Source organism: Callithrix jacchus, chromosome 11 (genome assembly GCF_049354715.1).
Source record: "Callithrix jacchus isolate 240 chromosome 11, calJac240_pri, whole genome shotgun sequence".
Lineage (NCBI taxonomy): Eukaryota > Metazoa > Chordata > Mammalia > Primates > Cebidae > Callithrix > Callithrix jacchus.
The window spans coordinates 45,863,863-45,883,858 of record NC_133512.1 but is presented as its reverse complement, the minus strand read 5'-3'; the positions used below and the strand labels follow the sequence as shown (position 1 = coordinate 45,883,858).

The following is a 19,996-nucleotide window of genomic DNA, read 5'->3' as shown; positions in this document are numbered from 1 at the left end:
AACTTTCCTGTCACAATGCAGAGACTTGCTTCTCAGCCTTTTTTCATATTGCTTGTCCATTTACTTATTAGCCTTACTCACTCTTACTTTGTTTCTAAAGTATAAAGCCTAGAACTTACAGTCACTCAACAAATGTTTCAACAAATGCATATCTATCCAGCATAAAGCATATGGCTCCTGCAGTCATGTATCTAGAGATATTTTTCTTGATTCATTTATAACTCAACTGTGCCCAATTATCAAACCCCTATTTCCCCATAAGGGTTAAAAATAAAAACAATTTTGATTTATTGAAATGAATTTTGAATGGCCAACAAGTAAATGAAAAAATGCTCAACATCACTAATTATCAGGAAAATGGAAAGCAAAACGACTATGAGATATCATCTTATCCCAGTTAGAATGGCCATCATCAAAAACACACCCAAAAAGAAAATGCTCACGAGGATGCACAGAAAAAGGAACTCTTATACACTGTTTGTGGTAATGTAAATAACGTCATTACAAAAAACATTATGGAAGTTTCTCAAAAAAAATAAAAATAGAACTACCATATGATCCAGCGTCCCACTACTGGGTATTTATCTAAAGGAAGGGACATTAGTATATCAAAGGGAATACTCATGCCCCTATGTTTATTGCATCACGATTCACAATAGTAAACATATGGAATCAATCTAAATGTCCATAAACAGATAAATGGATAAAGAAAATGTGGCATATACACAATGGAACAATAATCATCCCTAAAATAAAGAATGGAATCCTTCCATTTGCAGGAACATGGATGAATCTGGGGGATATTATGTTAAGCAAAGTAAGTCAAGCACAGAATGATAAATACTTCATGTTCTCATTCAAATGCAGTGGATTACAAAAAATGAGCTCAGATCTAGAGAGTAGAATTATGGTGATTAGAGACTGGAAAGGAGAGGGGGAGGGGAGGATAGAAGTTAATTAACAGATACAAAATTATACCAAGATACAAGGAATGAGTTCTAGTATTCTGTAGTGCTATATGGGGAGTACAGTTAACCATAATTTACTGTATGTTTTTTCACAGCTAGAAAAGAGGACTTCCAGTGTTCCCAACACAAATAAGTGATAAATGTTTGAGATGACTGATATACTACTCTGTTTCAATCATTATGCTCTTTATACTTGTATCAAAATATCACTCTGTAGCCAATAAATGTATACAATTTTTATATGCCAACTAAAAAGGGAATAAAGGTGAATTCTGTTAGCCATTAAAGTAGTTTGAACTTATCCTACCCATCCCCCTTTCCATCCTTCAGGAGCAGGGGACACGTATGTAATATTATGGCCTGGGGTGGGGGGTGAGGATGAGGATGGAAGTGTGAGTCTGGTTTGCAGTCAGCAGTCTTCACTAATCTATAACTTTCATTGAGGCATAGTCATTCCATTCATTCTTGAGCTGTGGGCTTTGGCCTCTGTTCCCAAGACATTTGCTGAGGAATAACCACAGCCTCATTTTGGTCTTCTGATGTGGTTACATATCACTGCAACACCTTTTCTGGTTCTGTCAGCCACTACTACACTCTTCTCAGGAAGTCTGCTTTGTTTTTCCCAGGCTACCCTGGAGTTGTGGGTCATGGTATCCTCATCATACCTGTGGCCACTGGCCCAATGGCTTGGATGCTACCCTCGGTCATTTCCATTCTAATGCTTAGGCTCATGGATGGGGGTAGGACGATTCAATTTGAATGAAAGTGTGCTGCTCTCTTCTCAGAGATTCATTGCTTTGCGTTAGATTTCCTACTTCTCTCAGTCTTCTTCTTTTTTACTTTTTGAACCAGACAAACTAGTCTTACACCATCTCACATTTTTGCCTGCTCTATGGTTCCTGCAAAATATAACCCAGCCCCTAAGACCTTGTGCTGCTTAAGATGCAAGACCAGCTTTCGAAACAGCATCCTCACTTATCCTGGCCAAAAACTTTAGCAAAACCAAGGTTCTTTTAAATTAAAACTATGTTGGCTTTCAGACTTCTGTCTCTGCTATTCCTTAAAAATGCCTATTTTAAAACAAGAGACTGAACCAAATCTTCTCTGTTCTGGATATATACCTTACCGCAAAGTTAATACATACCACTAGATTTATATAAGGAGAGCCTTGAGGCAACAAGAATGGATAATGGGAAAGGTACACCAAATTTTAAACCTCTAAAATGTATCCTGCAGTTAAAGTTGAGATGAATGGCATTTATTCAGTGCCTAGTGTGTGCTGGGTGAGTAGAATTGTAAGGGTAAACAGCAGATAGGCTTTGACCTCCAAGTATTGTCAAATGCTGGGAGTCGTAGACACATACACAAGTAAGAGGATGGCAAGGTAAAATGTGAGACATGCTGGAGGAAAGGTATAAACCCGTTATAATTGGAGAATGGATGAGGGCACTAAGAAAGGCAACTCTTAAGGTGTGATTTGTACTTTAATACTCAGCCATAGTTTCACATTAGAATCATTTGGAAAAGTTTTTTAAAATGCTGATGACTGTAACTTGACTCCTAAAGATTCTAATTTTAGAGTTTTGGAATTTGGTGTTGGTACTTCTTAAGTCCCCTTCTCTCCAGGATACCATAAGATAATGTACATTGAATATTGAAAATCACTTCAAGAAAATATCTAAAGGTGCTGGACAAATCAGGACCATATTGTTACCAGTGGAAGTCTTCCGAATTACCAGTGACAAATCCATATAGGTCTACAGCAACCTCAGTTTTTGCCTCCTCAGAAGAAACAATTTGACTGAGGGCCATAAGGCAGAAAAAGAGACCAAGACAAGTTTCAGCGCAGGAGTGGAAATTTATTTTTAAAGGCCATAGAAGAGGAAGGAAAGGAATGGAATAGACTCCTTTCCAGTGATTCTTCTGTTAGGGTGGACCGCCCGCATGCGCAGTGCCTTCCTTACCCACGGGAGGTGAGCACACGCAGTGTGTCTAGGAAGTCATACACATGCCCATCTCAGGCTTTCTTCTTTTTTCCACTGGTGCAACCCTAGAAGGTCATACTCCACCAATTTGTCTCTTCTTGCACATGCCCAATAGTTGCTTCTCCCTGGCATCTGCATTCCCATTTAGTGTAATCGGTGTGGACCGTCAGGAAACGCCCTCTTTCAGGTGCCAGCTGCCAACCTATCACTTTTAGAGAGACTATGGGATAATTGCCGAACCACCTGACTTTCCTAATGTTTGGAGGAGAGCTCTCTCCTGCCCCACTCATGCCTGTGTAACTACCTATAACAATATGCATGAAGAAGCAGTAACTCTTCATGTGGATTGAGCAGTTGAGTCACCAACTTATATGGCTGGCAGAAATGCTTTTTGTTAAAGTATGACTGTAAGTCTTTTTTTTTTTTCGTTTTGGCAAATACTAGTAAGAGAACATAATTTCACCTGTGCTCATTGGCGCCACGCAAAGAACCCTTCCAAAACTGTTTATCTGGTCCAGTGAGTGGCATCACTACCAGCAACCAAGATAGAATTGTCCAAGTCATTTGCCTTTTCCCTGTCCTCTAGTGCACAGCCAATGGCATTACTGACCAATCCTATAGGCTTGACTTTCTAAATATTTATTTCTTTTCTCTCTGTCACCACTGATCTGCTCTAATTCAAATACAGTTGCTTCCTTTCTGGTCGCCAAGCTTTCAGTGGCCCTGTATTTATCTTCTATCCTTCATTCAGAGGTAGTTTGAAAAACATACAGTAAATTTCAATACATATGTAACTGATAAATATTGAGTTGGGTTGGTTTTGGATAGACAACAAAATAGATGTAAAGAAACATTTGTTTATTCAAAAATGAGGTAAGTCATACTTTACACTTTCAAAATAAAAAGGATTCCTGGAGTTATCTCACAAATCATTATCATTTTTAAACTATAGTTAGAGAACCTAAAGGCTAAAGATACATCTTAATGGATTTCTATATTTGGGAAACTAGATAAAACAAAGCCAATATATGGCAGGAAGAGGAAGAGGTCTGGCTTCACATTCCCCTTTAATGAACTTTTAGATTTGACTAGAATAATAGCTTAGAAAAGGACAAAAGAGCAGCAAGCCTATGCTGAATTCTTTGCACACATTGAGCCAACATCACATAGGCCGTTTTGGGTGCTCCTTTAAACACAGCCTCTGAAATCTTGCTTTTCCTCCAGGGCATCATTGAACTTTGTTTTACTTTTGCCCTTGTTTTCTGTCCTCACATGATGTCTGGCTACATTACTAACTCACCACATAGTTTGAAGAAATTTTAGAAACCTCTGGTTTTCGAGGCAAATAATAAAACACCCCTCCCCAAGTATGGTTGTTTCTATAAATATCATCACTTGCTTGCTTTTATTTCTTGTAACTAGTGGACCAGACTAACTGCTAGTAACAGACTGTATTTATTGTCTTATTTCCTTTTTTCCAATTGTGCAGAATAATTTTGTTTTTCTTTAGTAGTTCGTATATTAAGAGTTAATTATAGTTCCACAAACTTCTACTAGAGGATGTTCATATGCAATATGTACATCATCCTCTTTCTGCCAGAATTTAAATAGATTTCATTCCAAATTATTCATAAATTGATAATTTTATATTTACAGGGCTTTTTTGTAAATATAAAATGTCAAATTCCTTCCCTAAAGAAATAAGATACTTAGTGTTGAGTTGTTAAATGCCTTAGGATCTTAGACAGTGAAATAGTTGACCCTGAAAGTGTTTGCTTTACAATTTTCAGTGTCTAGCATACTTAAATCAAGTTGATGAATAGTTTTTAAACTATTTCCTGTTAAAGCATTATAAATAAAATAACTTAGACTATAGTGAAAACTTTTTGTTGTAGTAATATATATTTACCTATCACATTAATTCAGACTTTTTTTTAGCTTTATGAAGGAATTTATTTTTTAAGCTTACTCCCTGGAGGAAACAGAGTAAGTTTAATTATAGAAGAGAGTTTTTTCAAGCCTGGTGCCAACTGAATACAAAGTTACCTTGTGCCAGAGTGGTGAAGTAATCATAACTAACTATCTCTGAATAGAGTAAGTGTTGGGCAGAACAGTTTATTAATAGAACTCCACACATTTATTTCCTCACAGTTAGAGCTCTGTTAAAATGAAATGTCCTAAACACATTATCCACACATGATGGAATATAAATTTTCAAATTTGATGAAATACTAAAATTCTGTTTAGGCTATTAAAGCAAGTTTTAATGTACTCCCACGACCATTGAATGAACATGTAATTAGATTGAATGAAAATGGTGTTTTCAGCCTGGCACAGTGGCTCACACCTGTAATCCCAAAACTTTGGGAGGCCAAGGCAGGCAGATCGCTTAAGCCCAGAACATCAAGACCAGCCTGGGCAACAAGGTGAAACCCCATCTCTACAAAAAATTACAGAAGTTCTCCAGCCTTGGTGGCACACACCTGTAGTCCCAACTACTTAGAAGGTTAGGGCGGGAGGATTCCTTGGACCCAGAGGCAGAAGCTGCAGTGAGCCAAGATTGCAGCACTGCACTCCAGCCTGAGTGACAGAATCAGACCCTTGTCTCAAAAAATAAATAAATAAATAAAATAAAAACAGAGAGAGAGAAAGAGAAAACAATGTTTTAATAATGACTTGTCAAGCAATGTGACTTTTAGCCATTTACAATTAAAGTTATTATTTTATTAAATTTTTTATCTCAACCATTGAAAAGTAAGTCCTTTCAATGGTTGAGATAAAAAATAAGTCTTTTCAATGGTTGAGATAAAAAATTTAATAAAATAGGAAAATATGTCACTTGTATGTAAATGGTGGTATAAAATAAGGTGAAAATTAAAAAGTGAGACAAAAAATTCATTTTCATGTTGAATCAGAAGTTTTCTGTAACACTTTGCTTAGTAATTTAGTCATCTTTAAGTTAAACAGAAATCTTCACTTTTAACATTTTAATATTTTTGTATTTCCTAAATGTGTTTTTACTATTTTAAAGTTAAGTAACTTAGGGAAACTGTGGTCTCTAAGCAGTGATGAGAAATATTTTCTATAACTAAATTTACCTCTGAGTTGATACGTACGTAAAACTCCCAACTCACGGTAATATCATAGAAAATATTCTGGGATCCATAAAATATTTGTAGACTCCTATGTTAAGTAATAATTATGTTTGTAAAATGATCATGTTCTCATTCACTTTAAAACATATTTTACCATGCTCTGATCATGTTTTACAGATGCTAATAAAATTTACTGTAATTTTATATAATCTCTTTTAAGTAGATGAGAGGTCACTTATACAACTAAGGTAACAAACACATAAACATCTCTTAAATGATTATACAAATACCTAGTAAGTCAGTAGTGAAACTTGCTAATAAACCTGAAAGTTTTAGAGATCTAAGTTCTGATTACTTCACTTTCACTTTAATGTAAAATATGATTATTAGAAGTTTGCTTTCTCAGACTTTCCGAAAAAATAATCACGTGTAAAATATAATTAAATAAGCTAGGAAGAGGAATCTGAGAAAAACACTAGTTTGTATTTCATGGCATGTGTGTGCATGTATATATATAAAATGTGAAAGTCTGGTATATATATATATATCCACTCGTTGATTGATGGGCATTTTGACTGGTTGTATATTCTTGCAATTATAAATTATGCTGCCATAAACATGTGTGTGCAAGTATCTTTTTTGAATAAACTTCTTTTCCTAGATACCTACTAGTGGGATTGCTATACCAAACAGTAGATCTACTTTCAGTTCTTTAAGGAATCTCCACACTGTTTTCCATAGTGGTTGTTACATAGTTTACGTTCCCACCCAACAGTATAAAAGTGTTCCCCTTTCACCACACCCATGCCAACATCTATTTTTTTTTATTTTTCCATTATGGCCATTTTTGCAGGAGTGAGATGATACCGCATTGTGGTTTTGATTTGCATTTCTCTGATCATTAGTGATGTTGAGCATATTTCATATGTTTTTTGGCCATTTGTATATCTTCTTTTGAGAATTGTTTACTTATATACTTAGCCCACCTTTTGATGGGATTGTTTGTTTTTTTCTTGCTGATGTGTTGAGTTACTTGTAGATTCTTGATATTAGTCCTTTGTCGATTCTTGATATTAGTGCTTTGTCAAGTGCATAGTTTGGTAATATTTTCTCCCATTCTGTGGGTTGTCTGTTAACTCTTGGTTCTTTCTTTTTCTGTGAAGAAGCTTTTTAGTTTAATTAAGTCCCATCTAGTTACCTTTTTTTTTTGTTGCATTTGCTTTTGGGTTCTTGGTCATGAAGTCTTTCCCTAAGCCAATGTTGAGAAAGGTTTTTCCAGTGTTATCTTCTAGAATCTTTATGGTTTCAATTCTTAGATTTAAGTCTACTCAGCTATAAAAGGAACAAAATAATAGCATTTGCAGCAACCTGGATGAAATTGGAGACTATTACTCTAAGTGAACTAACTGAGGACTGAAAAACGACATATTGTATGTTCTCACTCACACATGGGAGCTAAGCTTTGAGGATGCAAAGACATAAGAGTAATATTTTGGACATTGGAGACTCAGGAGGGTGAGGGATGGTGAGGGACAAAATGTTACACATTGGATACAGTGTACACTGCTCAGGTGATGGGAGCACCAAAATCTCAGAAATAACTGCTAAAGAACTTATTCATCTAAACAAAAGCTACCTGTTCCCCAAAAAACTATTAAATTAAAAATTAAAATCAAAGATACATGTAGGGAAAAATATTCTGATTTATAGGGTCAGTGCTTCTCTGTCATGAGTCAAATATAAGTAAACTGTTTTCAAAACAACACTAGTTTGTGCTCAGCAGAAAAGTCTACTGAGTTGCACTGGATAATTAGATGTTACAAATTCCTTGTTGTGCACGACAGGTGTGGTGTGTTCAGAGTACATCATACCTGGTACACACTGGTTGAATGTTAGAATTGCTTGGGGAGCTTTTGATAAACACCGCTGCCCAGAACACACCTGAGATTTCCTAAGAAAAGGGCTCACATCTATTTTTTAAAATTACCTTGCTACTCCATTATCTGACTTTAGTGCTCAGTAGCTAAGAGTTGACAGATCACTGGGAGTCATTTATTTTTCCTCGTTATAACTGCTAAATTTGGCATGGTATTCAAATGACCTCCATATGCGAGCCTCATATTCCAATGCTCAGATGTAGAAAAGAGGTTAAAAAGAAACAAAAGAAGTACACTATTCTTCTAGAAATAGGAAAGAAACACCCTTTGACCATAATAAATAACTGTATTTGATTCTTGAGAGAAAAGGATTGCTAGACGTCATCATTTTTATTTTATTTCTTATAAAGTTTTGCATTGCTAAAATGCATATTTTTATTCTTAAAGAAGACTGTGGATTAGGTCATCAGGGATGTTGAGGGGGCAGGTCAGAGAGACTGTTGCAAGCCTACTTTGTTCAGAACCATGCTTCCTGTACCTACAGGAGAGGCTGCTCCATTTCAGGCACTCAGTAGACCATTTTTTGAGTGAAGAAATGACTCTGGGCTGGAAATGTAATCAGAGAAAAGAGTTCATTTCCCTGGATGTTTTATTTTGATGTTACTAGTTTATTTACTCTTTGTAAAAATTGCAAACACACTGTCAAATGCCCAGAAAGTGGCAGCCTAGGTCCATTTCCCTCACACTGAACCACAAGTCTATATGGTGAATTAATGAAATGTGTGTGGGAATGTTTTGAAAACCAAGCATGGTGCAAATGTATTATTAGCCAGTTTTTCTACCTGTCCATCTCTCCTTGCTAGTTTTTTCTTATTTATCTCTGTATCCCAAGCATAATAAGCACCTAGGAATATATATGACATAAAAAAATCACTGACTTAGATCCAATAAGCATTAAGGCTTTCTTTCTGCATTTGCATGCCCTCTGACTCTCTTAAAACTGTTTATCTTTTTTTTTGTGCAAACACAGAGATGGAGCTTGTGTTTTTGTTTCTACTTAAATGTAATATATTTTTCTATGTATTTATTGTATTCTTGATGATGTGCCTTCACTACTTTTCTAAATAAGTATTTAAACATTTTTTCCTAATTTCTAACTACTGAAGAGGAGTGTACAGTACCCATGCAAAGACATTTATGTAGCCCTCCTCTTATTGATGGGCATTTGTTTTGTTTCTTTTTTTTTTACATATATCCCATATTTGAATATTTCTGTAGTACAGATTCATATAAATGGAATTTCTTGGGATTAAAAGCACATTTAAATATTTGGTAATGATGCTAAACCTTAACCCTTACAAAACCTGTGTCAGTTTATACCACCCAAATAGTGGGTGATAATGCCCATTCCAACAGCCCCTCCAGGTTTGGGTATTGTTCAACTTCTCTTTCTTTTAGTAAATCCTGTTAATGGAGGATATATTTTTATTATTATTTTACTTTTTTATTTGTATACCTTCTGGACACTATACTAAAATCTAAACTATGTAGTAGTTTAGTCTAAGCAGTAGCTAATATCACCTCCACATTATATCGCACTGATGTTCTGTTTCTACTTATTCATGTTTTGATGTTAAAGTATAATTTTAACAGTTAAGTATCAATTTTCCCTATGTATCATAATTTATATAACTATTATCCTATTCTTGAACAATTAATGCCTTTTCAGGCATCAATAAATGCCTCAGCAATATAATCACACAGCGATAAAAACCCTTGTATGTGTGTGTGCTTTTATCCTTTTATGAATAATTTATTAAAGTAAGTGCCAGATAGTGATATTACTAGGACAATATCACTCTTTTTATGTTTCTTGATAAAAATTGTTAAATTGCTTTGCATATACTAATTCTCTTGATTTAACCATTCCAAAATGTACATATATATCAAAACATCATGTTATACACGATAAATATATACAATATGTATTTGTCAGTTTAAAAACATGAATAGTTTAACCAAAGTGTTATATCAATTTTATGATCATCAAGAGTATCTTACTTAACAGATTCTTGACTACTTTTCTGAAGTATGGTATATTTATTATTTCAAATTTAATCCATATGTTTACTTTTATAAATTGTAATTTATAGATTATATATACAAAGAATGGATATATATATATATATTTATATTTTTCATGCTTAAAAACTGCTTACTTTATACTGCTAACGGAAGCAGCAGGATGCAGAATGAAGTATAATAATCACATATACACCTTAACAATAGGTCATTTAATTTTCCTGTTTTTTCTTAAATAATCACAAGTATTACACTGAGGCTGAATGTCTTTCTCATATTCTTAGGGTCAACAGATCTGTCTCTTTCTTTTAGGAAATTTATCAGTGGTGTGGTTCCTCATGCAACAAATATGAACGTCTGAAGGCACACCAGGTAGCTACTGGCATTCGGTACAATGAAAGGAAAGGAAGGTCTGAACTAATTGTCGTGGAAGAAGGAAGTGAACCATCAGCACTTATAACGGTATGGGGACTCCTGTTGTTTGTTAAAGGGCTACCACTTGAAGTCGTGTGTGTGTGTGTGTGTGTGTGTGTGTCTGTGTGCCTGTGTGTGTGAGAGAGAGTAGGGATAGAAGGGAAAAGAGATTTAACATATTTTTCAATAGTGAGCCTAGCTACAATTAGTAAGAGGAAACAATAGCGTTATCTAAGTGATGGAACTGGGAAAACAGAAAGTCATGACTGCTACTATCATCGTTGGTATCACAATCAAAAGAAGTGCTGACCCTATCTTCTGTAGTATATAAGAAGAAACAAATGAGTGACACTTTTGAAATCGACTATAAGAATGTATTTTGGAAGAAAGACAGTATTAATAGTTCACTCATCTCTTCTTCTGGGCTTCTCAGCATTTTTTTCAAACACAGTAGTTTTCTTCAATTTTAAAATTAACAGTTGCTGGTTGAGTGTCCCTTTTCCAAAGTGCATGGGACCAGAAGTGTTTCAGATTTTGAATTTTGGGGGGGTTGGGAATATTTGCATATACAAAATGATGTACCTTGGGGATGGGAGCCAAGTCTAAACACAAAATTCATTTATGTTTCATATACACTTTATATGCACAGCCTGGAGGTAAATTTATACAATAAGTAATTTTGTACATGAAAAAAAAGTTGAGTTAAGTACTTGTGGGTGGAATTTTCAATAGTGGCATAGTATCAGGACTCAAAAAGTTTCAGACTTAAGAACACTTTTTTAAAATTTTTAATTTAATTTAATTTTTTATTGCATTTTAGGTTTTAATTTCAGATGTTTGGATTAGGAATGCTCAATCTGTATTTTGTTAAAAGAATGATTATAAAATCTTACACCAAGAGACTAAATATTCCAGTGTTTAAAATATTTCAACCATTTTAAGCTAAGAATTAGAGGCAACACACGATTTTAGTGTAGTTCTTAAATTAATATGAAAACTAAGTGATCATGGCTCTATAGACCTACATCATTTACTTAATCAATATATGAATCTTAGGCATTTGGTTGTGACCAAACTTTGTCTTTTAAGAATATTATAGTGACTACCTAAGTGTATACATTGTATGTATTCCCTTAAATAAGATGATCAGTTAAGGAATATAACCCCCAGGCACAGACCTTCACATTAATGATGTTTTGGAAATAATTTTAATTCGGTGGGGAAAATTCTCATAGTATAATGCTAAGAGAAAAGGCAGGGCATAAAATTTTATATGCAATATTATCTTAATATATAATGTGTGTATACAGCTCTATAGTCATACATACATATTTATCTAGAAAAATATGCTAAAATATTACCAGTATTACATCTTGGGATGTGGCTGCATATTTTCATCTTCTGCCTTTGCTATAGCGAACATATATGATTCATTTTATAATCAGAAAAAAAGGTCATTTAAAAAATTAAGATAAAATTAGGGAGGTTTTACTGAATTTTCACTGGTTAGAATAACAGCTAATCAATCAGACTTTGAAAAGTATTTGAAACAAATTCTTGATATTTTAATACTCTTTCAAGGCCTTTGTTCTCAAGATGTGATCAACCATGTAAATCTTCTAACTTGGCGTATTTGGAAGCAAAAATCTATAAATAAGATGTATTTCTAGTTGACTGTAACCCCTTGTCTGAATAGCTATGTTTGAATAGAATCAGACTAAGGAAACAGACTCGCCCTGTGAAGTGGTAAAAAGAGTGTTACATTAACTATCAGACATCATTCATGCTTCTCCAGGGTTACCCTTGGCCCAAAGCAATCTTCTAACTACTCATTGTCTCTTATTCCTCACTTGCAAAGGGAAGGGTTAGACAAAAAGTCTTCTCCAGTCCCTTAAGGTTCTAATGATCTATGATTCTACCTTACCTCTTGGGCAGCAGCTGTGTTTAATTACCACTCATCTGCCACTTGTAGTCTGTTCCAGGAAGTGCTGCTGCTATGGCTGAGGGACCTTGCTGTGCATGTACATATTTGGTGTCCTTGCTTACTGGATTTCATTCAACCTTTTGAAAAAGAAAGTATAAACAGTCAATTAATACATTACACTGTAAAATTAAAATAAGAAAATGCAAATCAAGAAAAACTGCAAAAATTTTGGCTTTCAAATATTAGTGATAAGGATAAAGAGATAAAACACTTAAGATAAAATGTCATGTCTGTGTTTTCAAAACTTTTCAGTTTTGAGTTTTAGAAAAATTCTATAAAGCACCCACTTTGTTTTCATTCAATATATTCAGCATCTATACTACATTTTATTTGACTGCTTTCACTCACACAATGAACTGAGATGAATTTTCAGTGAAGACCTGTATTAGATAAGGAAAAAAACAGAATTCGGGGGATTTTTGTTTTTCGAAATGTAGTTTTGCAGCCTGATTACAAGAAAGAGTAATTCTTTGATTAATTAATTGAGCACCTAGAACAAACTTGTTTGACTTCTAGACTTTCTTGGTGTTGTAATGATAAGGATAGAATAAAAAAAGCCCATGAACTTGGTTGGGAAGAATTAAAATTTTATTTTCACTAACTGAGGTAAAGCCTTTCCTCCAACTGTGAAAGTAATCAACAAACATGAGTAACATGGACAGTCCTGTGACTTTTCAGATCATATTACAGCTATTGTAGACAACTTCAAAATATCATTTACACTTATTGCTAGTTGGCAATTATTATTGCTATTAGAGCTGTTCCTTACTAGTATTTAATGAGTTAATGAAGAGCTCATATATTACTTTATCAAATTTTGAAATATATATATTGATATTTTAATAGTTGCATTTCAGTGTATTTTATTTCCATTATAATACTTTGTGTCTTGTTTTATGTATTTAGCAAATATTTCTCTTTCTTTCTTTTTTTTTTTTTTGAGAAGGAGTCTTGCATTGTTGGCTGGGCTGGAGTGCAGTGTGGTGATCTTGGCTCACTGCAACCTCCACCTCCCAGGTTCAAGCGATTCTCCTTGCCTCAGCCTCCTGAGTAGCTAGGATTATAGGTGCCCACCGCCATGCCAGGCTAATTTTTTTGTATTTTTAGTAGAGATGGGGTTTCACCATGTTGGCCAAGCCAGTCTCAAACCCCCAACCTCGTGATCTACCTGCCTCAGCCTCCCAAAGTGCTGGGATTACAGGTGTGATAGTAAATATTTTTCTTAGAAGGGAACTAGTAGACTTCAGAAGTGGTCCAAATCAGTCTATAGCACACGCACACACGCACACAAACACACACACACACATACACAGTATCTTCATTTACAATTTTTAAATATTTATTTCTCTGAGACTCTAATGCAACTGGTGATTTTGTTAGAGTCTGAAAATCTAAAAGTTTTTCAAATATCGTTTAAATTTGGCCTTTTAAATGATTCATCCTGTTGCCCAGGCTGGAGTGCAATGGCGCGATCTCGGCTCACTGCAACCTCTGCCTCCGGAGTTCAAGCGATGCTCCTGCCTCAGCCTCCTGAGTAGCTGGTACTACAGGCGCTCAGCACCATCCCGGCTAATTTTTTGTCTTTAGTAGAGATGGGGTTTCACCATGTTGGCCAGGCTGGTCTCAAACTTCTGACCTCGTAATCCTCCCACCTCAGCTTCCCAAACTGCTGGGATTACTGGCGTGAGCCACCGCACCTGGCCTAAATGATCCATTTTAAATGGAGTTCTTTTAAAATTATTTAACTTTAAAAACTTTAAAAACATAGTCTCTCTATATGAAAGTTAATAATGGCTTGAAAGCAACGATATTTTAATCAATTAAATGAGCTTGTTTTTATTACTCTCTATCCAATGCTGAATTTTTGGAACTTGACTAACACATTAAAGTGCTCAACACTGAAACTCAAACTTTACTGAGAGTCTTTTGAAAAATTCGTCTTTAGTTTGAAGTATTTCAGCTATTGATCACACTATTTTCACACAGTTTTGATATGGCTTATCTCCAGAGTGACCATAAATTTATCCTCCAAAGCAAAGCACATTGTATAGTATAAGGGGACACTAAAGAGACAGGACACAACCATCATTAACAAGACCATCTGGGGAAACAGGATGGGTGCTCACCCTACTTTCTGTATCTTTAGTATTTTTAAAGGCTCGTTTGCCTAAATAAGAAGGCAATCCTGTATGTGGAAATAACTCTGTCACTAAAGTCACATTTTACTCTGAGCTTATTTTTGCTGCAAATGTATTTATCAGGAATGACTGCTTATAAATTATGTAAAGCTTTTTTCATAGTTCTTTTCATATTTAAAATAATCAGTGAATGTGAAGGAAAATTAAATATTTTGCTAACCCTAAGGTCCCAAACTTTATTCCTTGATTAATCCTTCTGTAAACGTTAATTAAGAAAGCTTAAACAAAAACCCAAGGAAAAAATAAATCTATATGATTTATAGACTTTCATTAAAAAAAAAACAGCATCTGGTAGATATAAAAAAGAATGAAGTGAAGAAGAGGCAGGTTGTTTGAAACAACAACAAATTATTTTTTTTAATCTGGAAAGACTTTTTAAATAAAGTTTAATGAATTCGTTAAGCCTATAATTATTGTAAATGCTGGTGGTGAAATAGTGGCAGTAAAAATACTACAGGGAGATGGTAGGCAGATACTGTGTTGCTGAACTGTTAGGTTTGTTGCTTTTGTAAAATTGATTGCAAGGCTCTCTGGAAAGTCATATGTGCAATCATTGTTTCAGATTTTGGACCTAAAAAAAGAAAATCAGAATAACATACTATGTCTTCATTAATAAGTGTTTATTCATTGGGTTGGATCCCAGTGAAGTCTGAAGACTCTACACACTTTATTGTCTGGTTGAGGAGATAAGCATGCACTAGAAAATAGTCAGAATGTGTGGAAATAAATCATGAGAGGCCTCAGAGGACAGAGAGCATAGTCTGAATGATATCACAATTTGTTGGAAGACTTCTCATGATAAAATCCTATTTTAGACTTTACAATATTAGCATAGTCTAGATTAACCTCCAAAGTTTCTCCCCCAAAAAATGTGTTCTTCTTGTTTATATAGGTCTTAATTGACAATATAATAAAATAATGTATTTACCCATTCTCTTGGAAAGCTAATGAGACAGTTATGCTTATCTGGCTGTCATTTTAGTAAAAACTAGAGTTGAATAGGGAAGATAGTTCTTAAGTTGTCTTTTAGAGATGTACTCTACTTAGTTTATTTAGGCGGAGTAAAATTTTAGTCATTTTTCTTGAAAGTATTTTGCAAAATACAATTATATGTTATCAATACTAAATTCATTGAAGTAAGGCACTGCCTTTATATTTGTGCAGCCTTCACAGCTCTAACTCATTGATCACTCATATTTGGATAATTAAGACAATTAACTGTGAAATATGTAGTTCCAGAACCTAAGTATGCTTGATTTTCTGTTTTCTAAAAGATAGTATTGCTTTTAAAATTCCCTTGTTTTAGGTGATATTGTTGATGTAGACATGAACAAACTCACCTACTGATTAAAATAACTTTTAAGGCCAACTGGATTTATATAGAAGGGCAGTTGGTATTTACAAAGGATAAGTCAAATATTCTGCTCCTCTTGTTTATTAAGGTGATAGTTACAACTAGCCTCTTGAAAACAACAAACAAGTCTTGAGCTTATTTATACTTGGTGCCATACTGTTCCACATATTAGGCAGATAGCATATACTCCAAGTTAAGTGCTTCACACAGTAGAAACATGTAGCTGGTATTTAAAACTCTTCATCTGTGAATTAAAATACACATTACCTTACGTCCTTCTCAGGTTACGTCATCACCCCTTTTAGAATCCAGCAGTCACAAAACTCGAATTCTTTTCTGGCCAGGACAGCATGTAACACTGCTGCCCACTGCCCTGGCTACTCTGATTGGCTCTTGCCTGCAATTCCAGTGCTGCCTCTTTGGGAACTATTGGGGCCACCACTGCTCGCTGCTTTGGACTAAAGGTGAATGTGCACCATCAACTCCAAGGAACTACAGAGATACAGTGCTTTATTATTGAGTCATCTAATACATTTGTCTTATTCTTCCCCCAAACTTAATGTCAAAAGGCTGTGCACATTGCTAGTGCTTCCAAAGGTCTTATACAATTTAAATTTACAGAAATGGGAGTGATTTTTAAATTTTAAAAATTTAATCATTGGAACATTCATACATTTCAGCATACAAAGTAAAAGACTACCAAATTAAGTTGGAATTTGGAGTTTGGATTTTGTCAACATTCCTTAAAGTTTATTTGTGGAAATGTTTGTGCTAAGTTTACTGGACTTGTAATAGATTTATATTTTAATATTTTAATAAAAATATAGTTGCACATTTAAATAATGATTGTTTTGAAAATGATACTACAGAAAAAGGAAAGAGCTTCATTTCTGGGGTGTAATCTTTGATTAGATAAATCGATCATTCTCTATTTATCTTTGTAGAGTTGTATCAAATGAACCAAAGAAGTATCAGTAATTGAAATGGGGAGCTTTGTGAAAATTCTCCTCATGACCACCTTGGAATAATGTATGTGGTATTTTTGAAACTGTCTAAAGCTGTATAGGAAAATGGTATAAATAAATATACAGGTAGGCTGGTGGTGTACACCTGTAGTCCCAGCTATTTGGGAAGCTGGGACCAGATGGTGGGAGGATTGCTTGAGTCCAGGAGTTCAAGGATGCCATGAACTATGATCATACCTGTGAATAGTCACTGCAGTCCAGCCTGGACAGCATAAAGTGAGGCTGTCTCTTAAAAATAAAATTACATTGCATCTGGAAACAAGAGTGGGTTTTACTGGTTTCCTAAATGTAAGATTAAGGTTGCTTTATGGGTTGCTTTACAGATAAAATAAGTCATTTAACTATTTTTCTGTTGCCCTCCTATTTTTTCATTTCTAGTCAAAACTCTGCACTTTGTAAGAAAGGAAATTTGACTTGTCTGAGATATCAGTTGGGTCTAAACACTTGTGTGTTTTCCAAGTAGTTTTAACTCCCTTATTTATCCTGCGTTTATTTTCCTGGGACTTTTTGTAAGTCCTTGGGAAACTGAAAAATGTCTTAAATATTTTGGAATCCCTCATTCATGTAGCATGGTGCCTGGCACACAGGCACTGCTCATCAAGTATTTGTCATTTGATTGAAATAACATTATTGTGAGAATCATTGGGACAGACAAGGTCCATTTACTGACTTACTATTCAAAGGTTTTTAAGTTAAAGGGAGCAAGTATATTTGCAGCTCTCTCTAAATAAGTCCTGAGGCTACATTGCATATAGAAAAGAGATGAACTAGGCTGGGCACAGTGGCTCAAGCCTGTAATCCCAGCACTTTGGGAGGCTGAGGCCGGTGGATCACGAGGTCAAGAGATCGAGACCATCCTGGTCAACATGGTGAAACCCCGTCTCTACTAAAAATACAAAAAATTAGCTGGGCATGGTGGCACGTGCCTGTAATCCCAGCTATTCAGGAGGCTGAGGCAGGAGAATTGCCTGAACCCAGGAGGTGGAGGTTGCAGTGAGCTGAGATTGTGCCATTGCACTCTAGCCTGGGTAACAAGAGTGAAACTTGGTCTCAAAAAAAAAAAAAGGAAAGAAAAGAAATGAACTATCAGACATACAAGCAAGTAAGACTCTTTCGCTTTCTCCTCTTTGTTGCATTGTATTAATGCATTTTCTCCATTTTGCTTTACTGCAATAATACTTAGTACACACCTGAAATCCAAAGAATTACAGTAACAAGGAGCACCTGCCCCACGGTTGTGATGCTCTCTGGAACACTATAGTTGCTATGGCTATTTAGATGAACCATGTATTGATGGCTTACTGTTTGTTGGGCAGTGTTCAAGGCACTACTTATTTGTTGTCATTTAGTTTAATGAATTTGTTGTTTGGATTTCTAATATTGAATTTGGATACCCATTTTCTTCCTCACCAATTCATCCAGTGGGGGAGGCTGAAATATTCTGAACAAAGATAAGAAATTCATGTAGTAACAGTTTACCATATGCTGCAATAAAGTGATAACATTTCAAATAATACCCCCCTTTGTCACACCAAAGTTCAGCATGAAGACTTCTAACCTTACAGATAAGGTACCACTTTTATATAGTCAGTCCAAATTAACACCACTTGACAATAATCTCTGAATGAGGTAATTTTCCCTTTAGCTTGCAGCTGAAGTAAGGGAAAATTGATAGACTCTGTAAATAGGACAATGCAGTTCCAAGACAAATAGGTTTAATGGGTAGGACAGGGGAGAGGGATGGATCTTCCTCCCACATTGATTAGCTTATCAATGATCTCAATTAGCTTATCAACAATCTCAATTGATAAGCTAATATAAATATTGAACTATAATGGCAGGTTTCTATTCTATCCTTTTAGTATTCCACTTGTTACAACAGTGATAATATATAATAAAAACTAATAGTCAGACTGTATTTTTTCAGTAATTTTAGGTCAAGTTCATCTTATCCCTTGTGCTAAGAATTAGCCAAACACAGATAGAAAAGGGCCAGATCTCTGATTCAGTGATTCACAATTTCTTGCATTCATTTTGTAAATTCATTTTTAAGTATATAATAATAAACAATAATATTTACTTTATATCAGTTTCCTCTTACATATTGTGCTTAGAGTTAGCCAATCCCAGATATGAAAATGTTGAATCTGCAAGAATCAGCAATTCACATCTCCTTACTATATATTTGCTAATAAGTATTTGTTTAATATCATGAGGAAATATGCTCACATATTGGAAAGAAGTCCCTAAAATGGAGGCCATCTGGGTTGTGCTTTCAAGCACTGTTTTTCCAGAGCCTAGAATCACAGTGTTGGAATTGGGTTATACTGATAGCACTTGTATAAACCAGTGTTAGTGTATTAGAATTGCTATTATGTTTGCAGGGGTATCTAATGCATCAGAATTTCTAGAATAACATTATTTTGAAAAAATATATATGTAACAACATGTTTATTTAAAAGACTTTAAAGTGACTTTGTAAGGAAAGCATGGTTTGTTCACATAAATACAGTATTCTGATCAGTGGAAACCAATAGGAAATTCCATAATCTACTAATTAATGTTGGATACTAATTAGTTGGATATCTCATAGTCTACTAATCATGAAAAAGGTACTAACATGATGCTAAAATATATTCATATCTGTATGAATTCATACAGAAATTAATTGAATGTATTCATACATACATGTATGAATTCTGTACTCATGAAGAATTCTGGAAAAAATTCATAGAAATATATTGGCAACTGAACTCATATACTGTGCATCACAGAGAAATTAAATATTAATGCTCTATTGCAATGAATAAACTAAAAAGCAATCTGCTATCAAAAAATACATTTTAATGATGTCTGATATAGTGCATGTAGAGAAGACAAATACATTGATTAAAAACAGTTTTGCAACAAGCAGCAAATGCTCTACAATTACATTGTGATATTCACTGTTATGGAACACCATTGTTAGGGGGTGGCATGACTTCTCTCATCTCGTGTTCTACACGGGCAAATGC

General features: G+C 34.8%; 1 protein-coding gene across 1 annotated transcript in view; it reads left to right on the top strand.

Annotated features, from left to right (window-relative positions):
- SCIN (scinderin) overlaps positions 1 to 19,996 on the top strand; it is a 78,580-nt gene that overhangs the window by 15,918 nt on the left and 42,666 nt on the right. Inside the window, exon 4 of the mRNA XM_002751563.8 lies at positions 10,320 to 10,469. Within this exon, the coding sequence (XP_002751609.2) occupies positions 10,320 to 10,469 (150 nt within the window). The remainder of the gene's footprint in view (positions 1 to 10,319; positions 10,470 to 19,996) is intronic.